General features: G+C 39.3%; 1 protein-coding gene and 1 long non-coding RNA gene across 2 annotated transcripts in view; one reads left to right on the forward strand and one right to left on the reverse strand.

The window, feature by feature from the left end:
• The window catches only part of zcchc24 (zinc finger, CCHC domain containing 24), a 41565-nt gene that overhangs the window by 1003 nt on the left and 16873 nt on the right, over positions 1–23689 (forward strand). The window contains exon 2 of the mRNA XM_072703900.1: positions 3791–3991. Within this exon, the coding sequence (XP_072560001.1) occupies positions 3791–3991 (201 nt within the window). The remainder of the gene's footprint in view (positions 1–3790; positions 3992–23689) is intronic.
• LOC111841934 (uncharacterized) lies at positions 612–22281 on the reverse strand. The gene is made up of 4 exons (XR_002837807.2): positions 21573–22281; positions 19151–19253; positions 2746–2892; positions 612–2342 (listed from the first exon to the last, which is right to left on the reverse strand). It is a non-coding gene; the product is annotated as an uncharacterized lncRNA (long non-coding RNA).

The raw sequence follows: 23689 nt of genomic DNA on the forward strand, positions 1-23689 counted from the left end.
ACGGTACCGTTATTTTCATGTTAGCTAAAATCCTAAATGTCAGGGAATGACAGGATGTAGTAATGACTAGGGCTGTGGGTTCATGCTGTTCTTTTTTTTAAATGAAGGACTTAACATGGTTACGTTGTACAAGAGTTTGTTACTCTACATTTCAGACTTTGTCTGAATTGAGTTACATTGTCTGATCCTATTTAGAGCAGTTGTCTAATTTGAAGATAGTTGAAGACAAAGTTCAGCAGACCTGCGCTGTTATTTTCAATTACACAATAATCGTACCAAAAAAAAATATTGTTGGAAATTTTATAGCTGGTTATTGACTTTTTTGAGGGCTCTGGGCACTATGATAGAGTCACGGTTACCCGGCCCGTGAAGCACGTCGTGCGGCCTGTATTAGTGCCTCTAGCAAACTCAGGTTCACTTTAAACTGATTTTCAGATGTAACAATACAGCGTCATATAACAGGACGACACCTTTATATTTGAATCATGTAATGAAGAATATGCATTTCCCACATTTCCAAATTCATCCAGTTTATCGTTTTAAGTATTCCCTGACACAGTCCTGTAAGGACATTATGCGTGTAACGTCCTTGTATGCTTTTGCAGGATACTTCAGCATTGAAGCAATATCCTCAGCTGGAACTATGGGAAGAATGTAATTTGGCAGAGTACAAATGCCAATCACAACACTCACAAGTAACAGTTAGTATTAAATATACTCAATGTAAGACAGTCATGCAGTTGCAACACAAATAGTGTTTGGTAATGTTTAGTAGCATCGATGATGCTAACATACTGAAGTCGCGCCTTTTCACAGTTTCGAAAATACACAACAATACACACGTGCATTGTTTTAATCAAACAAATCTTTATAAAGTAATTATATTCCTACATTTCCACTTAAAGACATTCATTAAAAGTCAGACATTGTGGAAGAGTAACATATTTTTACTTACAGAACATCGCAGAGCCCAAGTACATATTGAATCGGGATGTTTTGACATAAGTTATAACAGTTGTGTATCTTTAAATAAGCTAAATAAAATACAGTTGGTTTGAAACAAAAGCTGTTTGGATAGATGCTGTGGTTTAACAAACACAATACATGTGGAAATTGCACGAAAGGCCCTCTGTTTTCATATGCTTCCATTTAAGTATAAATTCTCATATATTCTTATAGAAAAAAGTTATCCTGTAGGCTGGAATAAATTGCTGGTCGATAAGTGTAATGTCTGTACAGTTTAAGGACTCATTCATCGAATACAAAAAACTTTGTCCTTGAGCAGCTGTTAATTTGCTGTCTATAGCTGTGTGCTGGGCTCTTTGCTTTGTAGCTTCCACATGCTTTTTGTGTCCCACATACGTGACACTGCATGCCTGCCTTTGTTACATTAACGATTGCCCCGTACGTCATGACTGGCGGATTATGGAGACGTTTTACAGTGTGCCCTCGCTATAACTAAACTGCATCCTGTCCAAGTCCTGTGCTCTTTTTATAGCTTGGGGACTCTTATAGCCAAAGTTAAGGTTCTGTAGCAAGGAGTAGGAGGCTTGTTTCCATTATACTGGAATGCGTCTTAGGAGGTCATTGTGAGTCTGCTCATCTGCAAACATTTTGGGCATTAATTTGTGCATTCACCCAGAATCATGTTGTCATTAGTATTCACACGCAATAATTCAAATGTATCCCTTTAAAAATTGTTCTGTGTACTGTCAGTACTTATTGTGTGGGGGAAAAAAAACATTCTAAATTGAATTTTACAGTTTGCTGCTCAAATTGGCAAAAGACTTGTCAAGTTATCTATGTTCAATTTTATGATCAACCCTTGCATTGTAACGATCTACTTATTATTCATTGACATCATCTTAATACATTTAGAAGCTGCAAACACATGTCATAAATTAATGAAATAAATCCAGGAAAATGTGCTGTGATGAGAAGCAGCGTGCTGTCCAGAGCATAGGTTTGGCCCCTCTGGTCAGCATTATGGTGTCAGTCAGCAGCTGTGACGTGCTATCAAGCAGAATGTCTCAGCCCAAATGATTGTATAACTAAAGTAAGTGATTGCAAAACTTCTAGATAACTGAGGTTTTTGGAGTCTGTTGGATCCATTTTGCTCTGAGGGTCACTGCTAGATTTACGGTGTTGAAAATTTCTAAGCGGTTGTAAATTCCTGTCATGCCGTCAATCTAACCAGCCAACACAGAACCTGTGTTTTGTTTACATCTGCTATGTTGGGCATTTACAGGTAGAATGTGTTTCCTCGTTGCTGATGTGTTAATGGTCCTGCTGCTTCAGCTCTTTGTTGATGATTCTGTGTCTTTCACTGGTTGCTTTTTTGGCTGAAAAGAAAGAATAATTGGAATGCTGTGTAATTTCACTGAAACTCAGCCTATTCATTTTACATGTAGGTGCCTCAGGGAAGGAGGTGGAAAGTGTTTTTTTTCCTCCTCAATATCAACAACATGAATGAAATGATCGTAGATGCAGTGGGACATTTTAAATCCTGGAACGGATCCATTTATTTTTTAACACAAATGCTGTTTTGCATACTAGGAAGTCAGGGACGGAGACAATGGGTCTGTTTCAGCATCGTCCTGTATTATTTACGTACAATGCCGACAGGGCTTGGCTCAAAATGGGGACATCACTAACCAGCACAGGAACTGTATGTTTGTGCAGCGCATTATGGGATTAGGCAAGCTGTGTATTCGTGGGCATTATAGTGTGTGGCAGGGGACAAACCTGAAATCCAGATGTGATTCTTCTCCCACCTTGTTTGTAATTGTAACTGAAACGATGCAGTGCTGCCAAACTCCCAGCATGTTCCTGGAGACTCAGGGGGAAGGAGCCATTACTTTGGATGCATTTTTTCTTTATGGGCTTCAGGTGCTTTGGGAAGGAAACACATTAGTGTAAATAGGACTGATAACTGAGATGGATTAATGTAATCAAACTGAAAGAGTTGGTCTCTAAATCCAACTTGGGTCCAAAGGAACGTTTTATTTTAATGCCCCGTGAAATAAAGGTTCTCACTGCAAGCTTGGTCGCACAGATATATGCTGGATCTGACCTCTCCCAGCTGATATTATAATAGTCTTGATTGTGTGGGGGAAAAAAATGGCAGATGAATCAGAAGCGACTCTGTTTCTGCCGCGGTGCAGAATCTGCACTGTCCGCTCCTGCATCTGCAAGCTATAATAATGCCTCATTCATCGAGCGTGAGGAGACTCAGAAACAAATCCTGGCAATCAATCAGGGCTGTGGACATGGTCTCCAGTGTTCTGCTGGCAGCGCTTTGCTTGAAAGTTCCTCCTTTTTCATGCTTGCTGACAGTTGGGTTCATGCATGCAGTATCCCTTTGGGTGACCTCAGTACTTTTCCGGCCCTTCTGGCGTTGGTCTCCCCATTTCTTGGGTTCAGCTTGTGAGCAGCGAACCACCCTGACATTCTAATATCATGCTCTAGACCACATAAATTCATACTTGACATGTCTCTGGATGGCCGCAGAGCTCTTCATATCTATTTGTTTTGAGGCTTCCTTCATTTTTTAATGCCATAAAAGCATTTCTTTGTTTGGACAGTGTACTACAGCCATTGAATGTCAGTTAGAATAAAAGTCCTATGAGGCGTTGCTGGACCTTACGTTATCACTCTTCCTGGGTTGAGTACTTAAAGATTTATGCCTTTATCTTGATTAACTGGAGATCACTTTTCCTCAATTTACTCTCAAGTTATTGCACAACGCTGACTGGTTTTTCTTTGTTTTGCTTTCTTTTTGGCTCTGCAGGCCTTGAATAACAGCTTATATAAAGGTGCCTCCCCCTATGGCTCCCTAAACAACATTGTGGACGGACTGAGCTCTCTAACGGACCATTTCTCCGAACTTTCCCTCTCCTCTGAGCCACGCAAGCCAAGCAAAAAGCCCCCTCCCAACTACCTGTGTCATCTTTGCTTCAACAAGGGACACTACATAAAGGACTGCCCCCAGGTAAGTCAGGCCCCACACAACCTGCAGAACAGCGTGTCAATCTGACCCACTGCTCAAACAGTAGTCCTCTATATTCTATCGAAAAAATTAAGACAACCGGAGCCTCGAGGAGCCATTGAGAATGTTAGTTAACCCAAGTTCGTCTAAATATCAAAGGTTCTTCCACATACCCTGACCTGATCAAATTTAATATTCAGAGATGAAAGTGTATTCCAAGAACAAACAATCACAAAGGTACAAGTGCATTATGGGAATGTAGGTAATGGACACATCCATAAGAAATATAAAATATTTTCTGCATATATGAATCTTGTCATTATCATTATGTTATGAATACTAAAACCAGTGCTATTCTGTATTTTGTTTGGAGAAAAACTAACCCAGTTTTCCACAAAAATGTGCTATTGGCAACTATAGCACTTTCAACAGAATTGTCCCGAATGTTAAAGACACTGGCCAAACATGTTAGAACCCACTACACCTGGGTTCAAATGAAATATGGAAAAACATTTTAAAGAATGTAAAACTAAATATTTTATTCAAATATAATTTGGTACAGGCTTGTCTTTCATACATCTGTTAAAACAACAGTTTTATATTTAGTTATATAGTGGAAAAAGGGTTGAATTTGCACAAATGTGCCATTTACTTACTGTCCGGGTCAAATAATCTGACGCTTTATCATTATTAATTATCAAGGATTTATCTTGAACTGTAGTTCTTAGTTACCTGCTATTTCATACCCTTAATTGCAAACAGCCTTGACAGCTGAGATTGGTATGTGGAACAGTTTACAATATTATAATGTCATTTTTATCATTTTTAGCATGCTGTTCAGAACTAACATACAAACAAAATATGTATGTCAAATAAGCAGAAACAGTTTATATGTGCAACAATATAGTGGGGACCCAAAATGATTATCATAATGTCTAAATTTTATCTCAGAGAAAGAGAAGTCGTGTTTTCATTTGTTTATAACTGGATATGGCAGTTAGAAACCAACCTGCCTGTCTGGGGAGGTTATTACATTCGTATGAGTGATTAGCACTTGAAGTTGGTTGGCCTTTTGTTAGTTTGAAAATGACTGGCAGATGTTTTTAATTACCATGCTTTGTATGCATCTGTGTGGAAAATCAGTCCAAAGAGACATATATATTTCCATCAGTGGTTACAATTCAAAGAAACAATGCAAAAGTCGAACACCATGTGTCTTAACTTTAAGACTTGCTTTTTTTTGTTATGGTTTACAGCTATTGTCTGTAGTTTGAGTTTTATTTTAAAAACAATATGTAGACAAGACATATCAGCTTACAGCCTAGTTTAAAAAGCGAACTGCTGGAAAAGACACTGTGATCATTTTAACTGAGATCTGTCACCATACAAGCCGAACAAAGTGACTCACAAACATTAAAGATCTTAAAACATTATATTTCCTGAGAGGGCTGCAAAGAATAGAGGTGACATCTCTTATGTCTTCCTCTTGTGTCTTTTCTTGTTTGTCACATTCGGCCGAAAGAAGTGATTTAAGTCGGAGCCCTTTGAATTTTGCTTTTCAATAATAATTCTAATTTGCTGTGGATGTTTGTAGGCCAGAGTTGTGGTGACAGATTTAGCGTTACACCAAAAGGCAGTAAGTGATCTCACCCTACATCCCAATTCAATTCCATGTACCCTGGTATGGTAATGGAAGCCAGATGTTGGATTAAAATTCTAAGCCTCCCTTTATGAAGGAGGATGGGCTTTTCTGTATAACAGCACACAATCTGCAAGACAAATAAGAGAAATCCCAGTGTACATGTTAATTGATGTTGCAAGATCCGTTTGACGTGATTGACAGTGGTATGTTTGTGACTATATTTCCAGTTATCCCGCCTGTAAAGAAGACTAAAGTGTCTCTCTTCACAAATAAGTAAACATCGTTACTACAGAAACCAAAAATGTGGTTAATATGATCAGCATGATGCAGAGGCTCTTTAGAGAGGACTAGCATTCAAATATAAAAAAATAAGACTAAAATGTTATAACTTTGCTGTTATGCAAGTATGATGACCCACGTTCTATATAGATACTGTATGTTAATTGATTCCTGAGCGCAAATATGCAAAATGCAGTCTTCTCCCTGAGAGAGCTACTCTGATGAACAAAATCTTCAGCTGTTGTTGGAACATAATAGAGGAAATAGAATCTTTTAAACAGCCTGTCAAAGCTTGTCTTTGATTGTGGCATTTTTTAGGTCCTGCGTTCTGTGCTTTTATGGCACCATTAAAATGAACATTATTGTCTATCATCAAAATTTATGTAAAGATCAAATCCAACAGATCTTTCATCTTTCAAACCATGAAGCAAGAACATACTGGAAGAAACAGGCCCTGCAGTCTTGTGTCCTGTAATGGATTCTCTCTTAATTTGCATTTATTTAAATCTTGTAGGGTGAAATTGTCAATTGATATCAAATCTCAGACATTGAGGATAAATAATCTGGGCGTATTTGTTGTATATTTTCATATTGGGTGATCTCATTGCAATTCAATAAAGCTGAATAGAACACCCTCTGAATTTGAAGGAAATAAATTCCAGCATAAGCTGGTGCCTCAAAGATTCCCCACAGCCCTGTCTGGCGGGCCAAAGCAAGTATAAATATGGAAGTCCAACTTCACAGGCTGTTGCAGGACTGTGATCTATGTCCAGCACTGGGGATCGCTTTCACATGCGTTCTCAGGGTGCATATTTTCCTTGTCTTTTAGGAGATTAAGTGAAAGCGTCAGTCAAACAAAAAAAAATGGAGCTGAAAAGAAAGTCCACTATTCCTGGAATGTCATATTAGCTTCTTTCGAGGAGCGGTTGATGGTGCGGAGGGGATAGGAATCCGGGAATGTCACAGCTAAATAAAACGCGAGATATGACAGGAAAGGGGAGTGTCGAGTGGGCCGTGTCGACTTGGGAGGTGCTGTGTGGCAGGGTGGACCATCGTCTTCAGCGGTCTATCTGTGACATTTAATTCACTGCATTTGGCAACATCTGACAAGCAGGAACCTGTAAAGTGCGCTTAGCCCTATCAGTCATTAAAGGATCGAACTGACACTTCGCCGTCTTGCACAAAACAGTGACGTTTCCTACAATGTTCAGTTTATTTTTTTTTAGCATGTGTGTAAAATCACTGGAACCCACTGGATCATTTCCGCAGGTATCTCTCTCTGTAAGGCTGCACGGTTGAGTCAGAACCTCTGCAAAGCCTTGCCTCGCCTCCACTGCCCTTCTGTGGGGAGCGTTCCAGAAACATCCCTGGCTTCCATTCACACACGGCATTTCATTTTCAAGGCATTCAGACGGTTTCTAGTGTCCAGAACCTCATTGAAAAATATTGCTGATGTCTTCAGACAGGAATGGAGATTCTCATGGACTGCAGCGTGTGTAATCCTGACTTTAGACCTTCTTCCAAATAGGAATGAAGATGATGTCTATAGAGAGATATGATGCAGAAAAACATGTATAAAGGGAGATAAAGCACTGTTTTGGACTGATTAGCTGTTTTTCCTGTGATAGGCTCTAGCCTCACAGTGAACATGCTTTGGATGAATATGGAAAATGGATGGATGGATGGAAATGAAAGGTGCCCACCTGGATCTGAGTTGCTTGTGATTGTTGCTATGGTATTTAGTTATTTGCTAGCATTTCTTTTTAGTTTTCCTGTGGCTAGTAGACTGATACAAGGCAAGTAATTGAATATAACCATTTTCAGATTTCTTCACTGGTCCCCATCCCCTCGTTAGTGGTGCTTCGTGTCTGATTTTCACTCACATATTCCCAGATTAACTGATATAGTTAATAAGAAAGAATATATCCTTAAAATAGACTTTTTGTCTTCCATTTCCTAGATGTTTTTAATAACATTTCTCCACTTCATTTCACTTGTTTGCATGTTGAAATATTTTGTCAGCTTAGATATTTTTTTACAGTGGTCTTGTGTGCTGATGTGCTTTATCTGTGTGTATTATAAATAACTTGCGTATTTCACTTCAGTTTTGTTTAAAATGCAATGAAAAGTCAGAGTGCATGTTATTGTAAAGTGAGCAAGATCATAATTATCTCTGCCCAAGCTCTTTCACTGCAATTCTAGTGAAGTCCTCTTATGAGTAAATGGCCATAAATAGTGAAGAGATGTACTTTTATCAGACTTTGAGAGAGATAACAACAGGGAAAGCAAATCGACGACACTTCCTTAAAAAGGAAATCAAAGCCAAAAGAATAAAAAGGTTTTCCTGCCAGCTGGTTGGCTTTTTTTGCACAGGAATATCGGTCTTCCTTTCTGTCGCTGATACGACATTCATTGTCCTTCCCTTTGCTACAGAAAACTTCTTTTGTGCAAAGCTGTCATTTCAGCAAATGCAAAAGGAATAGACTTTAGACAATCAATTTTTTTGCTGTTTAGGTCCCTCATTTGGCATCAGATGCATGATTTTCCCCCTCACACTATATATCGTGTGATTATTTGGTCCTTGGTACCTTGCCCATGTAGATATGGACCTGGAATGTATTTACGTTGTGGTTTTTTTTTGCATTATTGCATGATGATGACATCGTATTCAATTAGAATGCAGAATGTGTTTCAGAATGTAAAGTGCACACAACAGAACAGAATAGGGAATAATTGTTTGTAACAAAGACTGCTACAGTCATAGAAAATGCTTTAATGTCCTATTTGAATGCTGGAGCATCGGATGAACACACTGTTTTTTGTTCTGACACACTGTTCATGAGTCTGTAGCTCGGATTTTGTGAGAAGAAGTGGCAATACTTCTCCCTAGGGCAGTATTAAGCTTTGTGGAACTGGTATTTATTCATTTTTATTAACCCTGATATATCCTGAAGACAAACACTGTCTATTGATGGTCCGGAGAACAAAACAATATAACAAATATTTATAACATATTCCACATTGCAGGAAACCATTATGTAATTAATAGTGACATGTTTATTTTTTATTTGTTTATGCAGTTTTGCTTTGTGTTAATCTTAGCATGACTTTCTCCTCATAAAATTCAGTATTTGTTATTTATCCCCTGTGCTGGTTTTCAGTGGAGCATATGCCAAAACTGATGGTATCTTGGGTTTTTTTTCTTGTTTATTTCAGGAGAGAGGCAATTAACATCTGAAAACTGAACTGCTATAGAGTATATAATACACTGGTGTTTCAGATTGGTGACAATCTGTTTTTATTTTCAGTTAAACATTAATTATCATTAGTTTTTACTTCGAATATTATTAGATAAGCATCTCAAACATAAAATATACGTTGAAAAATATGCATGCCTAATCTGCATTGTTATGTACAGTCCGTTACGTACTTTCAGGGATAATCCTAATACTGCAAAAGCATTATATCACACACCAATATTTATTTATAATTCCAATAAAAAATAGATTAAAAGAGGACACAGGGTGAAAAACAATTGTCCTGACAATTTTGATGAAATCCGATAAAGTCCAAATCATTTCATTCTGGTTGCTTATGGAACTGTACAATCCTGACATAATTAACGATATACTGACAGTAATGATAACTGTGCAGCATTGCAATGGGAAAGACTAGATGCAGATAAGGGTCTTTCTGTTTGTCTTTGGGGGCCCATGGCTGAAAGGTCAGGAAGTCAGCTGGTATTGTTCACTCGCTGGGGGTCGGACTGCTGCTTTGTTGAACTTGTATTTTTTTTAATAAGCCTTCAAGGAAACTGACCAGCGAACAGCATTTTCCACATTTCAGATGAGAGTTTGGGGTGATTACACACAGCACTCGAAATAATGTGCATTTCTGAACGTAAGGTTCGTTGTAGGCTCATTCAGAGTAGCATCAGGTTGGCGATAGATGGAAATCAGTTTTTATATAAAGGCTGATTTGTTTTTCAGCATTTTAAAGTTACCATTTTCGTTATTGCGATAATATCAGCGTCATTACTTAAAGCTTTTTATGTCCTCCATTTAACTATTTGTTATGTATTTAAAAAATAATGAAATCAAAAGTTCTTTGCATCGGCAATTGTGTCAATGTGGTTATTTTTTTATTAGGAAGACATATATATCATATCACATATATCTGATATATATGAAAAAACTTTACTGTGCTTTACTGTGTCTTACTGCATATAGTTTTGTGATGTGTTATAGAGCTGTTACTGCTTAGTTTAAAACTAAGCGAAAGTGACACGACCAGTTCTTTATGACACCATGTTCAGTGAACATGCAAATCAAACACATTTGTCATAGTTTGTCATTTATGACCATTGAATGAAAACCATGAAGCTCAGTGTTTATTTTTGGAAAGTTCCTTAATATCATGTGTGGGGTTGGTATTGTGTGCTATACATTCCTTACATTCTGTTATGACATTCATCATAAGATTTTTTTGCTACTATAAAGACAAATGCAGACCTCTTACATGTGGAAAAATTATGATTATTTAATGAGAAATATATTCATGAGAATTGAAAATATCTAAAACATTACACGGTACGGGCTCAATAAGGAACCGACAGAAAGAATTAGTGACTGGGACTAATTTTACATATAAAATAAAATCGAAGTGAGATTAAAAAGGCACAAAAATACCACTACTGCAGTGTTAAAAAAAAAGAGAGAGAGATGTCGGCTGTTATTTGATTTGCAGTGCGCGGCCTTAGTAATGCCGAAATGCTCAGTGCATGACAAGTAGCTTGGATTGAAAACAGGAGGCTGAATATCAAACAGACAAAGATATGGCTGTGTACAATCTGCTGGCCAGTTAGCCTCTCTGACACGGCTCGAGCCAGGGGAAGCTTTGTGTCAGGACATCTGCTGTGCAGTGCGAGTACGACAGCACTGCAGCTACATTGACGCCGCCGAATTCACAGGCAGAGCCCTCACTGCAACGTCGGGCATGTTACGTCCATTTCATTATAATACCCAGAAATCCAGGGAGACTCGTTATAATAAAACTGACACCCTATTTAACTTTATGAAATGTGTACTAGGAAGGAAATGATACTTTTAAGAAATTACTTTCAAATTTCTTTTTCAAAATGATTTACTAATTATTAAATTCATTTATAGACCTCATAGTAAGCCTATGAAATTACCTTTCACCTTTTTTCACGTACAGGCCTATTTATAAGAACACAAATTAAAGAGAGGAAGAGAATGTAATTTTCTTATATTTGCTTTTAACCAGTTGTTCCTTCCTACATAGTTTTGAAGCCAAAATGAAGAATTACTATGTTAAATTAGACTCTAGTTGTATCATTTTGGTTGCCTACGGTATTTTCTGGAATTTGTTATAGCTATTAAATGAAATTGTCCTTTTTTAGGAAAAAAAAACAATCATTGATCATACACGATAGTTTTTGATGGGTTTATGTGTATTTTCAGTATGTCTGGGTATTGTGGAAAAGATGATTTGACCAGAAAATAATTGGCTGCTACATTTTCAGCTGTTTCTGCAATATTTTACGTCGCTGTAAGGATAATATACATGCATACTGTGCTTCATGCGGACTAAGGAGTGTCATGCTAAATACATTTTATACTGTAGGAACGTTTGTTGTAATTCATAATATCTTTAACATGTGGCATTTCAACACTGCCCTTGAAGTGATGCTGGAATCAGGAAGCCGGTTCTAAAACTGTCAGTAAATGATTCAGGTGCTTTTTAGCGTATTTATTGGAATCTCAGGATGCTTTTTTAAAGCAAATGCATGCTTGTCCACTGCTGTCTGTCTCGTCGGTTTCTTGTTTTTGTTACTGTGAACTATTTATGACCGCGGACTTCATTCTACTTTAAGAAATGTATTAATTATTAGGCTTCCCAGCATATAAAAAGAATCATAAACCTTAATCACAATAAACAAACATTATTTACAAAATCGGGGGAAAACTATAGTTAACTAATGTAATGATAGGCTACGTTAATTAACTGCAGTGATTATGAACAGACTTTTACTTTAAAAGAAACTGGAGCAGAAATCATGGCACAGAAATCTTTGATAAATCATAGGATCATGTTACTATACTAATATTGTGGTACATTTCCTGAAATAGGGAAAGTCTAACTTACTAAATTGCAGTTCTAAAAACAATGTAACCTCTGCAGTCTACATCTCTAAATGTTTGTTTTCTTGGCTAAATGGATGGACATAAAGAACTAAAGTCATGTTGTGGTCCTGTTGAGTGCACCACTGAACAGCAAGTACAGTATCACTGGCTAGTTATCCCGTAACTAGCCATTTCCCATAGGAAAATGTTCCTCGTGCTTAAGGTTACTAGGCTTACTTGAGATCTTGCTAATTAATTTAATATTAGTAGGGAGGTTCAGCATTGTAGCACCCAACAAGGTCTACAACATAAGCAATTTCCTCCGGGATCAATAAAGTTTTTCTGATTCTGATAAAACTGTTGTCCCAACTCTGCCTTTCACTGCTGTTGTGCGCCAGTCCCAATACCTGGTTAATAAATAAATAAATAAATAAATAAATGCAGTTTCACTGGATTAGGAGGGAAGTGTGAGTGAACTGAAACTGTGCAGGGCTGCTCCACTGGAATATTTTTATAGCGTGAACCAAGATCTTCCTTCCAGTCTGCAAGTAGGCCCCGGCTGACATCTACATACTCAGCCCCATCAAGCCCTGGTGACGAAAGAGCCCAGAGCCCTTAAAGAGGACCCCAGGCGATGGGAGTGGGGGGGGGGGAGTGAGGGGCTGGAAACAATGTAGCGGAGCGGAGAAAGCGAGAGGAAGAGTGAATGATATTATGAGAAGGATACGGCTTATCTGTTGTGGAGCAACGAGGTGCCACCATCTCTGAATTCCTGTGGGAACGTACATGAATACAGCATAGAGCAAAACACATTGTTCTGTATAATTGAAGATGTTCTGTAAACAGCAACATGTTGAGAAAGTCAGCCCACTGCAGTGACTGAGGGATTAGGGAAATTGACCTAGCAGCTGAAGCACAATTTATTACCAAGGGGTATTGGTTTCCTCTACACTATGAACCCCCCCCCCCCCCAACCCCCCCCAGCTGGCCGTGGAATGTGTGATAACAGAGAAATTCCCTGCCCGGGTCCCTCGCTCCTGTGTTCTGAAATAAGCTCGGAATATTTGCTCTTCTATTTTTCTCAAGTGATCCAGCCCACCTGCTCCCATCGCTCAGTCCCTCAGAAACTTAATCCTGGGGCACAACTGTACAAGTCATTAGAGTGGCTGTGGGCAGGAGCAGTGCCGCTTGGGATGGTGGACTGTGGCTAATGCTGAGATTGCTTTCTCTCTCTCCCTCTCTCTGTGTTGCACTCTTTTTCTCCGGGAGGGAAAAATTTCCAGCCCCGGACAGACGGCTCCATGTCCGCATTACAAAAACCAAAAGCCTGGGACACTGAGCTCTGGCCAACCAGGATGCCTGCTTACAGTAACATAACACCCCCAGACAGATGTGAGTTTTCGCAACCCATGTTCTTGTGCTCGTCCCAAGTTCAGATCAGTGTTATTAAAAAGCAGAAGGTGGTGTAGAAAAAAACTCGACCCGCTATACACTTACGTGTCGTGCTAGGGTTACCGTCAGTGTCTAATAAATAAAACTAATAAAATCACTGAGCAGTTGTTAGAAACCAGTATCATATAAGTGTTAACCATAACATAATGGTTTTTATCTTTAATGAATATACATTGTTTTACTAAAATGCTAAACAGGAAATAGGTCATAATATGGAGGTATAAAACTAATTTCCTTTATATTCTATTTTATTTAAGATAGCTATATATCTTAGTACGACATAGCACACTGAAGTTATTAAATGACTGGATGATTAATCTACATAAACAGAAAATAATAATAATGTTTTCTTTGCTTTATATTTCTTTGTAAGGGAGTAATTTGCCTTAGATACGTAAACATTCTGGAGTTTATTTCGTAGGCTGATTAAGTGACCTGTCTGGCACGCGCCTTCGTAGACTTTCATTGAGTGTTGTGCTTCTGATGGTCGTTAGGAACATGTATCTGCGATCAGTTTCACTAAGGGGCACTGCCAAAAACTCTGTCAGGCACTGGTATCCTACAGATGTACTGTATTATATAATTCAGTTTTAGAAAATCCAGTGATACCACTTTATAGTAAAACTCCCTTTTGTCACATATACATGATAGCAACTCATTACTAATGAAAAACTGCATTATAACAGGGCCTTATTTGTGCTGCATCCTGTCGGAATGCATTCCGGGATCTCTATTAGTGTTTTTCCACTGCCAGAGAAATGATTCCATTGCAGTTCGCAAAACCTGTTTTTGAAGGGTTCTGTGAGTTTCCACCAAAATAAAAACAGGTTTTAAACCAAAACACTGGTACGTGTTGAGAACCTAGAAATAGTTGGATCCTGATTGGGAACCATGATGACATCATGAGTGGGCGTGTACTATTGTACGTACGGGCATGAGACAAACATGGAGGCAGTGGTGGAAAATGCACTCAGCTTTTGTACTTAAGTAAAAGTACAGATACCACGCCAAAATGTTACTCAAATAAAAGATCAATGGAACGCCATTACATTGATTTTTTATTCGGTGGAGAACAAAAGATCGATTGTGCCATATTTAATAATATATTATAACCATGTCAAGGGCTGGTACTTTGAGTTCTCTTATAAGTAGGGATTAACCCGACAAAATTCCTCGTCGTCGACTATGGCAAGTGGCTGATCATCCAGTGTGTCACACCTCCATTATTTCAGTAGACGTGTCATTAGTTCTGGTGCTTTGAATATTGAAAGTAAAATACAAGTTCAGAAAAAAGCTACTGAAATATAATAATAAAGTATTTGTACTTCGTTACTTTACACCTTGAGGCAAATGTAAACTCCACCTACTCAGCTACACCCACCACTGTTGACACAATAGTGCCGACTATTGAGACAAAATTGGTGGAAACACGGGTCAGTTCAGTTGGCAACTGAACTGAACTGGTTCTGAACTGAACTGGTTTATGAACCGGAACGGAATCAGTTCTTTGCTGGTGGAAAAGAGCTATCTGTTTGACTGTTCACATCCTGGCACCAATTTGCATAGATTCGGCAGTTCTCTGGTTAAAATAAAATTAAAAACAACATAAAAGAAAAAAATTAATAAGTAGCCTATGTATTTTAATTTACAGACCAATTTTCACGCTACTTCACATCCTTTATTAACTGATTTATTATTAACAATATGTGGCATGTTTTCAGGACTGTGTTTCGTACGCATTCCAGGACCCTAACCCTAACCCTAACCCTGCCTCATTACCCCTCTGGTCTCATTTGCACTTTGCATTGTGGCACCTTCTGATTAACAAATGAAACAATGGTTATAAGTTGTTTATAATTGTTTATTAATGATTTACAAAGGGCTACAACCTAATTAATAGTCTGATTATAAACCACTCATAAACCCATTATAAGAGTAGGCCTAGTCTTATTGTAAAGTGGTTCCCATCCAGCTTAATTTCTTTGGGTAAATTTGTTGAATGGCTTTCATATTATTATGGGAACAATATTAGTTTTACAGTTTTTTGTATATGAGTCAGTGCTTTTCGTACTTCTCCCTGCAGCATATCGAGTCTTCTGAAAAGATTTATATTTAAATGTAGCCCCAGTAAAAAACTTGGTGCTGCATATGGTTTATACATGAAGTAAGGTATCAAGTCTGGGTTATATGTTAAAAGTAAGGAGTCAGGTCTGATTTCTGCCAAAGGTACTGGAAATAATGTTACGATAAAAACTGAGCAGCATTCAGCAGTTCAGGTGTCATTCACTGTCTGCACAGCCCTGGTACAGTTTCGTTCTTTATGGAAGAAACAAAATTAATGTGTCCCCAATGGTACAAAAATGTACCTCAAAAGGTACATTTACCTACAGCTATGGTACAGTTGGCAGAGCCTTGAGGGTGCAGCCCCAGTGACAAATAATTGTCCAAATTGTTCCTTTTTTCCAACAGGTTATGACAGTACCATTACCTGGCACTTCTAGTGTTAGGGAATCGAATCCCACCAACAATCTAGGTGTGTGGAGTTTGCATGTTCTTGTGTGGTCTTATGTGGGTGGAGTCCAGATATGCCAGATTCCCCTCACAGTCGAGAGTTAGGTGCACTGATTCTGAATTGTCGATACTGTGTGATGTTGGCATCGTGTGCAAGCCCTATAACGGCCTGGTGTATGATGCCGGTGGTCCCTTGTCTTGCGCTCAGTTTTGTCTGGGATAAGCTCCAGGCCCCTTCAGCCACCCTGCACAAGTTTTGGTTGGAAGATGGACAGATGGATAAACACGTGGGGTGGGTGGGTAAAATAATGGAAACATCACATGAAAAACAACTCTGAAGTAACCAAATCCCAACTGCAAATGCAGATACAAAGGTGAGTCATGTTAGGCTGAATGCCAGCCAGCACTGTGTGCATCAGCTGTAAACGATATGCGAGCGTTGGAAGCAACATGGGGCAACCAACAGAATTACAAAGAGGTCAAATAGTCACAAAACTGCTAAAGTATTTAATTGCACTAAGGGAAATGGTTTCAGAGATCGTGGCGACCGGGCACTGATCGCACAGAAGAGCGGTGGCCATAAGTTGAAGCATACTATAGGTTGTGAGGCTGCGTGAGGTAATTAGACAATCGTACAGGTTCATGTCTGATCTGGGTAGGTGAACCCAAATAGAGGGGAGATGTGCAATGTAGGATGTGACATCTTTGCTATGGATATCTCTACAAAATGAAACTCATTGGCAGAAAAGCACGCTAAGGTTCAGAGTGACTGCATATCTCGGCAAGCACCGAAAAAGTACCTTGAAAGCATTTCTGCATTACTTGCTGAGGTTTAAAATTGTAAATTTAACATTTAAGCAAAACAACTGTTGTGTTTTATGGAGGATTCTTCAGTAATACATCAAATGTTTGGAGAAGTTTCATAGATAAACCTTTGATTTGATGCCAGATTTTTGATTTTAAACTAATGTGGTGGATTGACTTTACTTGATAAAATCTGCTTTTCATTTTGAGAGGGTCAGTTTATGAAATTTATCTTTGATGTTTGCCTTTATGTTGACTTTTAAAGTTTGAAAAGGTTGAAAATAATATATAAAATTTACTAGTTTTAAATGCTTAAAATATCACAGACAATCACTCGCATCAATATCTGCATGTTGTAATTCTCCACGAGTCATCACAAACGCTGTATGCTCGACATCATCTGTGGAGACTTTTGTTTCCTTTGTAAACCACACTTCTATTTCTCGACAGGAGAAAATGTCATCGCTACCAGTCGGACGCAAATTTGCTTCCATAGGTTTTAGGACGACCCTCATCCCCACTCTTTTCCCTGCATTTGAGGGCTGCGGTGGGTTTATCGTAAACAGAGCGTACAACTTGGAAAAACTCTTTAAAATTTACTAACCTTCATTGAATGCACCACAGCTGTCTTTAGCTTTCACACGGCCAGAGAGAGAGAGGGGGGGGGGGGGAGAGGGAGAGAGAGAGAGCACCTTCTCAAATAACACAGAGCGCTGTCTTGACTGAACTTGTTGGATACATATTTTTTCATGTGGTGATTTTGCGGCATATCTGGGCTTTATCACTTTTCATGTGTTTGCCAGCATCAGTGGTCATGGATATGGAAACACAGCACAATTGTCACATTCTGTTTGTCTGTATCATGGAGAAGGTCACTGTGCCAACAGAAACATGTAGGCATAAAAATATCTGTACGACGATAATTCCATTCCTAACATTCTTCAACTTTGTTGAATGACTTCTTAGTCATATATATATATATATATATATATATATATATATATATATATATATATATATATATATATATAATTATCTGTTTTATAAACAATTAAGAGATAGACCCACAGCTATGCTGACATATATTTACAATGTGTTCCTCTGTTTCCATTGAGCTGGAAAAACAATTTTTGTTACAAAATTTCTACCAAGACTTGGTGTCGGCTGCATTTTCTCTATTCTGTCGATGGCACCATCTCGCAGTCTGTAGCATCTGTGATCACCTTACCAAATGTGCAAAAGTGTTGTTTTTAAATACTTGCCAAATGACTATAGGGGGAAAAAATTCTACACATCACTGTAAATTGACACAAATTGAGGTAATTTAAAAAGGCTATGTAGGCATGCAAAGACTTGGTTATAGTTATATAAGAAATACACAATGAAATTAGCATCAGTGTTTAGCCAGTTTCATTCTTTGAAGCAGGAAATTGGGTTCCGTTTAGTGTGTTTCAATTTAAATGGTAGCAATATGAACAATTGTCCCTGTCAAACAAGCTTAGCTTTATTCACACGGACTCCCTGGAGTGACTGGCAAAGGGTTCGAGAGGTAGAACGTTCAGGATGTGTCCCTGCTGGCAAAGATGAGGAATGCCTGCCCCCCCCCCAAAGCTACAAGCCCCCTGCGTCTGCATCTTTAATCATGCACTTAATTACTGATGGCAGTTTTACAAATTCTGACCGGCTAACTGCAACCAAGGGCATGTTTGGTGCTCTCCGGAGAGACATAACGCTCCCCAGCTGATATGGCAGTGCTGCTCCAGTGTGCAGTGCTGATATCTGTTCTTGGTAACGACTGTACACAAAAGAAATATTCGCCTCAGCAGCTTACTGCCCAGCAACAGCAGTAACCGGTGGACAGAATCGGAGTGTGCCTTTGCTCAGCTGTTACATCCCCCTGTAGTGCACCCACTTAATTATTATATCTGACCAGGGGTGTGCCAAGGGGGGGGGGGGAGTTGGGACATTTCCAAGGGCCACTCAATGGCAGGAGCCCTAAAATATTTGGAATATAATTGGATTGGTCTGGGTCAGAGGTGTTATATGATATGCTCTCACGGGGTCCAGCGACATCCCAGTGTCTGTATGTTCTGGTGTGATGTAAAGACAGCTGGTAATATAGCAACCGATGCCGATTTAAAACATTGCAATTTTAAGCATTTGATTGAGCCACAACAAAAATTACTTAGAAACCTTTTTCTTAATAACACCCTACAGCACATTTGGACACTCATTTGTTAGTGTTTTTAAGTACGCCTTCAAACAGCCAATCGTGTGGCTGCAAATGAATTCATACAGCTCACAGACGGGGTCAGCAGGTTTACGTACTGTTTGTCCGGCCAATCGCGGACAGGATGTTGCTGTCGGTGTCATACGTGGTGGTCCCAGCATCTCAGAAACAGCCTCCTTCCTGGGATTTTCACTGCAGTGTCTACACAGAATAATGTGATGAGCGAAAAAAAAAAATATCCAGTAAATGTCATTTCACTGGCCGGAAACGAGCTGTTATTGAGAGAGGTCAGAGGAGAATGCCATATCTCTATTTGCTTCAAAAGTCACTTTTAAAAGACTGCTGAGAAACTTGAAATCCCTTCTGAATTGCATTGACCAGAAAAGTCCAAAATATACAAAGGTTATCCGAGTGTACTGTATTTCCCAGGCACAGTCCCTTAAGCAAAGTGTCTGACTATTAAATGACGCGTGATAGATGGACAGTCCATCACAAATGACCAGGGGTGGAGATTTCAGGTCCAGAGAGTACAAATCCAGACCATGGTTTTGTTTCAACCAGCCAGTTGAGTTACTCTGCGACTGTGACTCTTTATACTCAGCTGGTTGGTTGAAACAAAATATTGGTCTAGATTTGTACTCTCTGGACCTGGAATCTCCACCTCTGGTAGGTGCTACACTTCCTACTTGCAGTAGACTCAGCCAGCTGTGCAAAGTAGGGAAATGTTTGGACTCTTTACAAAGTGTCTCTTAACATGCTCCCCTTATTCTAGTTAACAGCCCAACTCCCTAAGGCTTGTTTGATTGGTCCTTTGCTGAATTTTGGCTGAAGTCGGCCAATCATGCTGTCAAAGGAAGACTGAGACGTGTATAAGTGTGACAGATTTATCATACACAATGAAGTGTGGGTGTGTTTCTGGCTCTGTCAGGCCAGTGTGGATGTAGCCTTTACAATACAGTAGTGATTTATTTAAGATTATGCAGTATACGAGCTCATACCTGAAGTATTCAATTTATAATAATGCAATTGGAAATAACTTTGCAATTGATTTAGCACTAAATATTGTATTAATTTGTTATCAGCACAATGCGGTCAAAGGCAGTGTTCTGTCTGCCAGATCTGTTACAGTGTTTAGCCTTCAGAACTTTGTAGAAAGTTTATTTCTTACAGTCTTTTTTTGTTAAATCATTAAGTATTAAGTAATCATTAAGTAGGAAAAAAAGTCGAATTATAGCTTTTTCGTAGTTCGGCCGATTACAAAAGGTGCATTTTGTTTGTCTAACAGATTAAAATTAAGATTAAGATAGACTTTATTATTACAAGGGGGAAATTCTGGTGCATACAGCAGAGAGAATGTAGTGCACTGATGAACAGATATTTATATATATATGTATATATATATGCACACACACACACGCACAGTGATGAGCAAAAAAAATAATTTATATATATATATATATAGTGCCATACAGACAAAGTACACTGACAGCACACACAGGACACAAAGAAAATATCCTGAAAAACAGAATATTGTGATACTAAAAATAAATGTTTCAAGATAAGAATAATACATTCTGCACAAATAAATTATGTATAATTAGAACAAAAAGTGCTGGACTTTTACTGTGACAAGGTAGAGTGCTTCCTGATGTGTTATGGCACCTCTGAACGTGGTCAGGAAGGGAAATTATTATTTTTTCACTAATAAGCTTCTGGGGGAGTTATGCGACCCCGTAGCAGAACGCGAGGGTAATGGAAGTAACGGCATATGCTGGACATTCACCAACAGATCTGGCTTTTTGCTGTAGCTCTGCTGATTGTATGCAGTTGTCAAAGTCCAAAGTACATCCAAGCCCTGGTAGATAAATTAATGGCAGCGCTGTCCTCCTACGCGGACAAGGACGCCGCGGCGAGGATACACGATACGGTTTTCCACACAGCGTTCTTTATTTATCCGCATGACACAGGATTTGATTGAGGAGCACTTAACGTGGTGTACTGGTTTTCTATTTAGTGTCCCGAGTTGCATCATTGTTCCCCAATTATCAATCTTAATTCAGTGCGACATCGCTAACAGAATGCTCAAGCGGGCAAGGTCGCATGGATTAATGCATACAAAACGCAAGTTTATAGCAACGCTACATCCGCAACATAATTATTAATGTTCCCATAAAACATTTTCTCAATGCAGGGAACCAAAACAAAAAATAAAATCCTCTCTTTGGCAAATGCTGATATGCATACTAAAAGAAAACATTTAAGAAAGTAATAAAACTAGAATGTCAAATGTAGCACTGATGAGAACGATGAGATTGTATCTGTGTGTATCTAGTTTGATCTTCCTCTACATCCATGTATCAGTTGATTTTGCGTAATTAAATTTTGTTGCGTGTAGATGTGTGCGTCTATACTTTTATTGTCCTTATCACAATAGCCGGGCTTCTCTGTAAAAATGGGACGGTGGTCTAAAGCTAAACAGAGCGGGGAAGAGCCTGGCTTTGTTAGACGGGAGTAACTGACCACACAGTGTCCAGCGGCTCCTGCGTTCTCGTGTTGCTGGGATTGAAGTCTCGTGGGAGTCGGGGAAGGAGATCCAGCCCGGAGAACTCCATTGTTTACACTGATGGTTTCCAGATGCTGGCAGAGGGAACAGTCAGCATCCCAGGACCACTGCCAGGAACCAGGAAGCGGTCCAGGGCTTTCTGGAATACTTGGAAAACATGTCCGTGCTTCGTAATAACGTCAAAAAAAATGCTGGAGCCAAGTCCTCACTGTGTTTCAAAACTGATTAAAAACAAGAATGTTGCACTGAAACTGCCAGCGATAAAAAAATATCTTGAAATCACAGATAGTCGAAGCGTTTCGTGGTGTCTTACGGATTTATTTTAATCTCTGTTCATAGACCTCTGTTCAGGGTTCACTTAAGTCCACTTATTGCTTGAAATGTCAAAATAAGGTGGCAATATATCATTAAGGACCCTCTTTAGAAGAGAAAAAATACGATCCTTTAATTTTTATTTGTATACCTCCCAAAATATATAACTCATTTTTATGGTCTTCTTATGTGCGGCTAGTTTTGCTGGGTGTGCCTGTCTATTTTGTATAGGTTTTTTTAAATATGTGAAGGTCTTTTCAGTCTGCCTGGCCACTCTGATGGCGGGGGGCTATTTTGAAAACACAGGCACACTGTGAGAGGCCAAATTTGTCATTTAACAGTCCACCTGTTTCCCCGTTCTCTTCTTCTGCCCTCTTTCTTTGCGCAGGCACTAAAAGAGACAGCTGCAGGGGCAGAAGATCCGGAGGACCCCGAAACACTGGTCCCTTTTAGCTTTTCCTGGTTGCAGTCCTGCAGCAGCACCTGACTGTGGCTCTCACATAAAGGCCGGCCTTTTGGGGGGGGGCGGGAGGTGGGGGTTGCGGAAATCGCCAGTTAAATAGCAGTGCCGCAGGGGTGCAGCTGATGGATGACAGTGTTATTTCTGTGCTTCTTCAAAGAAGTGAAGCCATCAAACTGGCTCTTCTCCAACCACCTTTGTATCCCGCGATGAAAGGGAGGTGGATCTTTATGCGCGTCTGTTGGAACATCTGAAAAACCTCGGCTAAAAAATAAAGCTAATATATTGACAGCGACAAGAATGTGTGCAGTTAGGTACAGAGTGGAGTAAGGTTTATATAAATAAGATCAGTAAGCTGAGGAATGCAGCTGTACAATTTGAGAAACGTGTGTAATGTAAACAGATGGAAGGAGCGCGGGTTTCGGCCGCAGAGCCTCTCTTTGACTTCTGCACCATCCGGCTTGAGCCAAAATATACTTCATTTGGCTTTACATTCTACCGGTGGTTAAGTGAAGGCAAAACAAGCCCTTTGATTCGATGCATGTCTTGGGATAGCACACGCTGTCGTGGGGTTTCATGTAAACTCAGGCGTCGCGTACTTGCTTTTCGACGTGTTATGTGGTGAACCACAAACTTCTGATTTAAACAACTTTCCTAGGGGCCCTTGCAGAAATCGGTTCAAGTGCATTAAACACAAGTGTTGAATCCTTGTTTTCAGATCTTTCTTAGATAGTGTTTCAGATTGTGAGTTCACATAAATTGTTGATTTAATTGGTTTTATAGCGGCACGATAGTAACTAACCTGTAATAAACAGCATGTTTTTATACCGGATTAATGATATATTTTTAATGGCAGAGATATTTTCAAAAATTGGAAGACTTTTGTTGCATTGGTGAAATTTTTCTTTGATACTAATTATAGTTGACACTGTATATCATTCACGTTTCACCCTCATTTCTGGGCATTCCTTAATGAGCACATGGATACCGGGTATAGAGAGGGAGTGTAGCCTCCATTCTTGCCCTCTGCCTTTTAACATTTGTGGCACTTGTGTTGCTCTCTGACCTCCGGTGACTGTGTTTTACTGCACAGGCAGAGAGTGAAAGCTGCTTCCTCAATCGGGAAGATGAGGCTCATCTTATTGGCCATGTGCAAGTTGCTGGCACCAATCCTGTCATTGAGGGGTAGGGACAGGGACAGCCAGCACACGAGTCCCCTTTCCCTACGTGACACACGGCTGGGGAATGACTGCATGTAATTGCTAGATCATTCTGCAATTATTTTTCACTCGTGACTACGGC

Source organism: Paramormyrops kingsleyae, chromosome 20 (genome assembly GCF_048594095.1).
Source record: "Paramormyrops kingsleyae isolate MSU_618 chromosome 20, PKINGS_0.4, whole genome shotgun sequence".
In the NCBI taxonomy this organism is placed as follows: domain Eukaryota; kingdom Metazoa; phylum Chordata; class Actinopteri; order Osteoglossiformes; family Mormyridae; genus Paramormyrops; species Paramormyrops kingsleyae.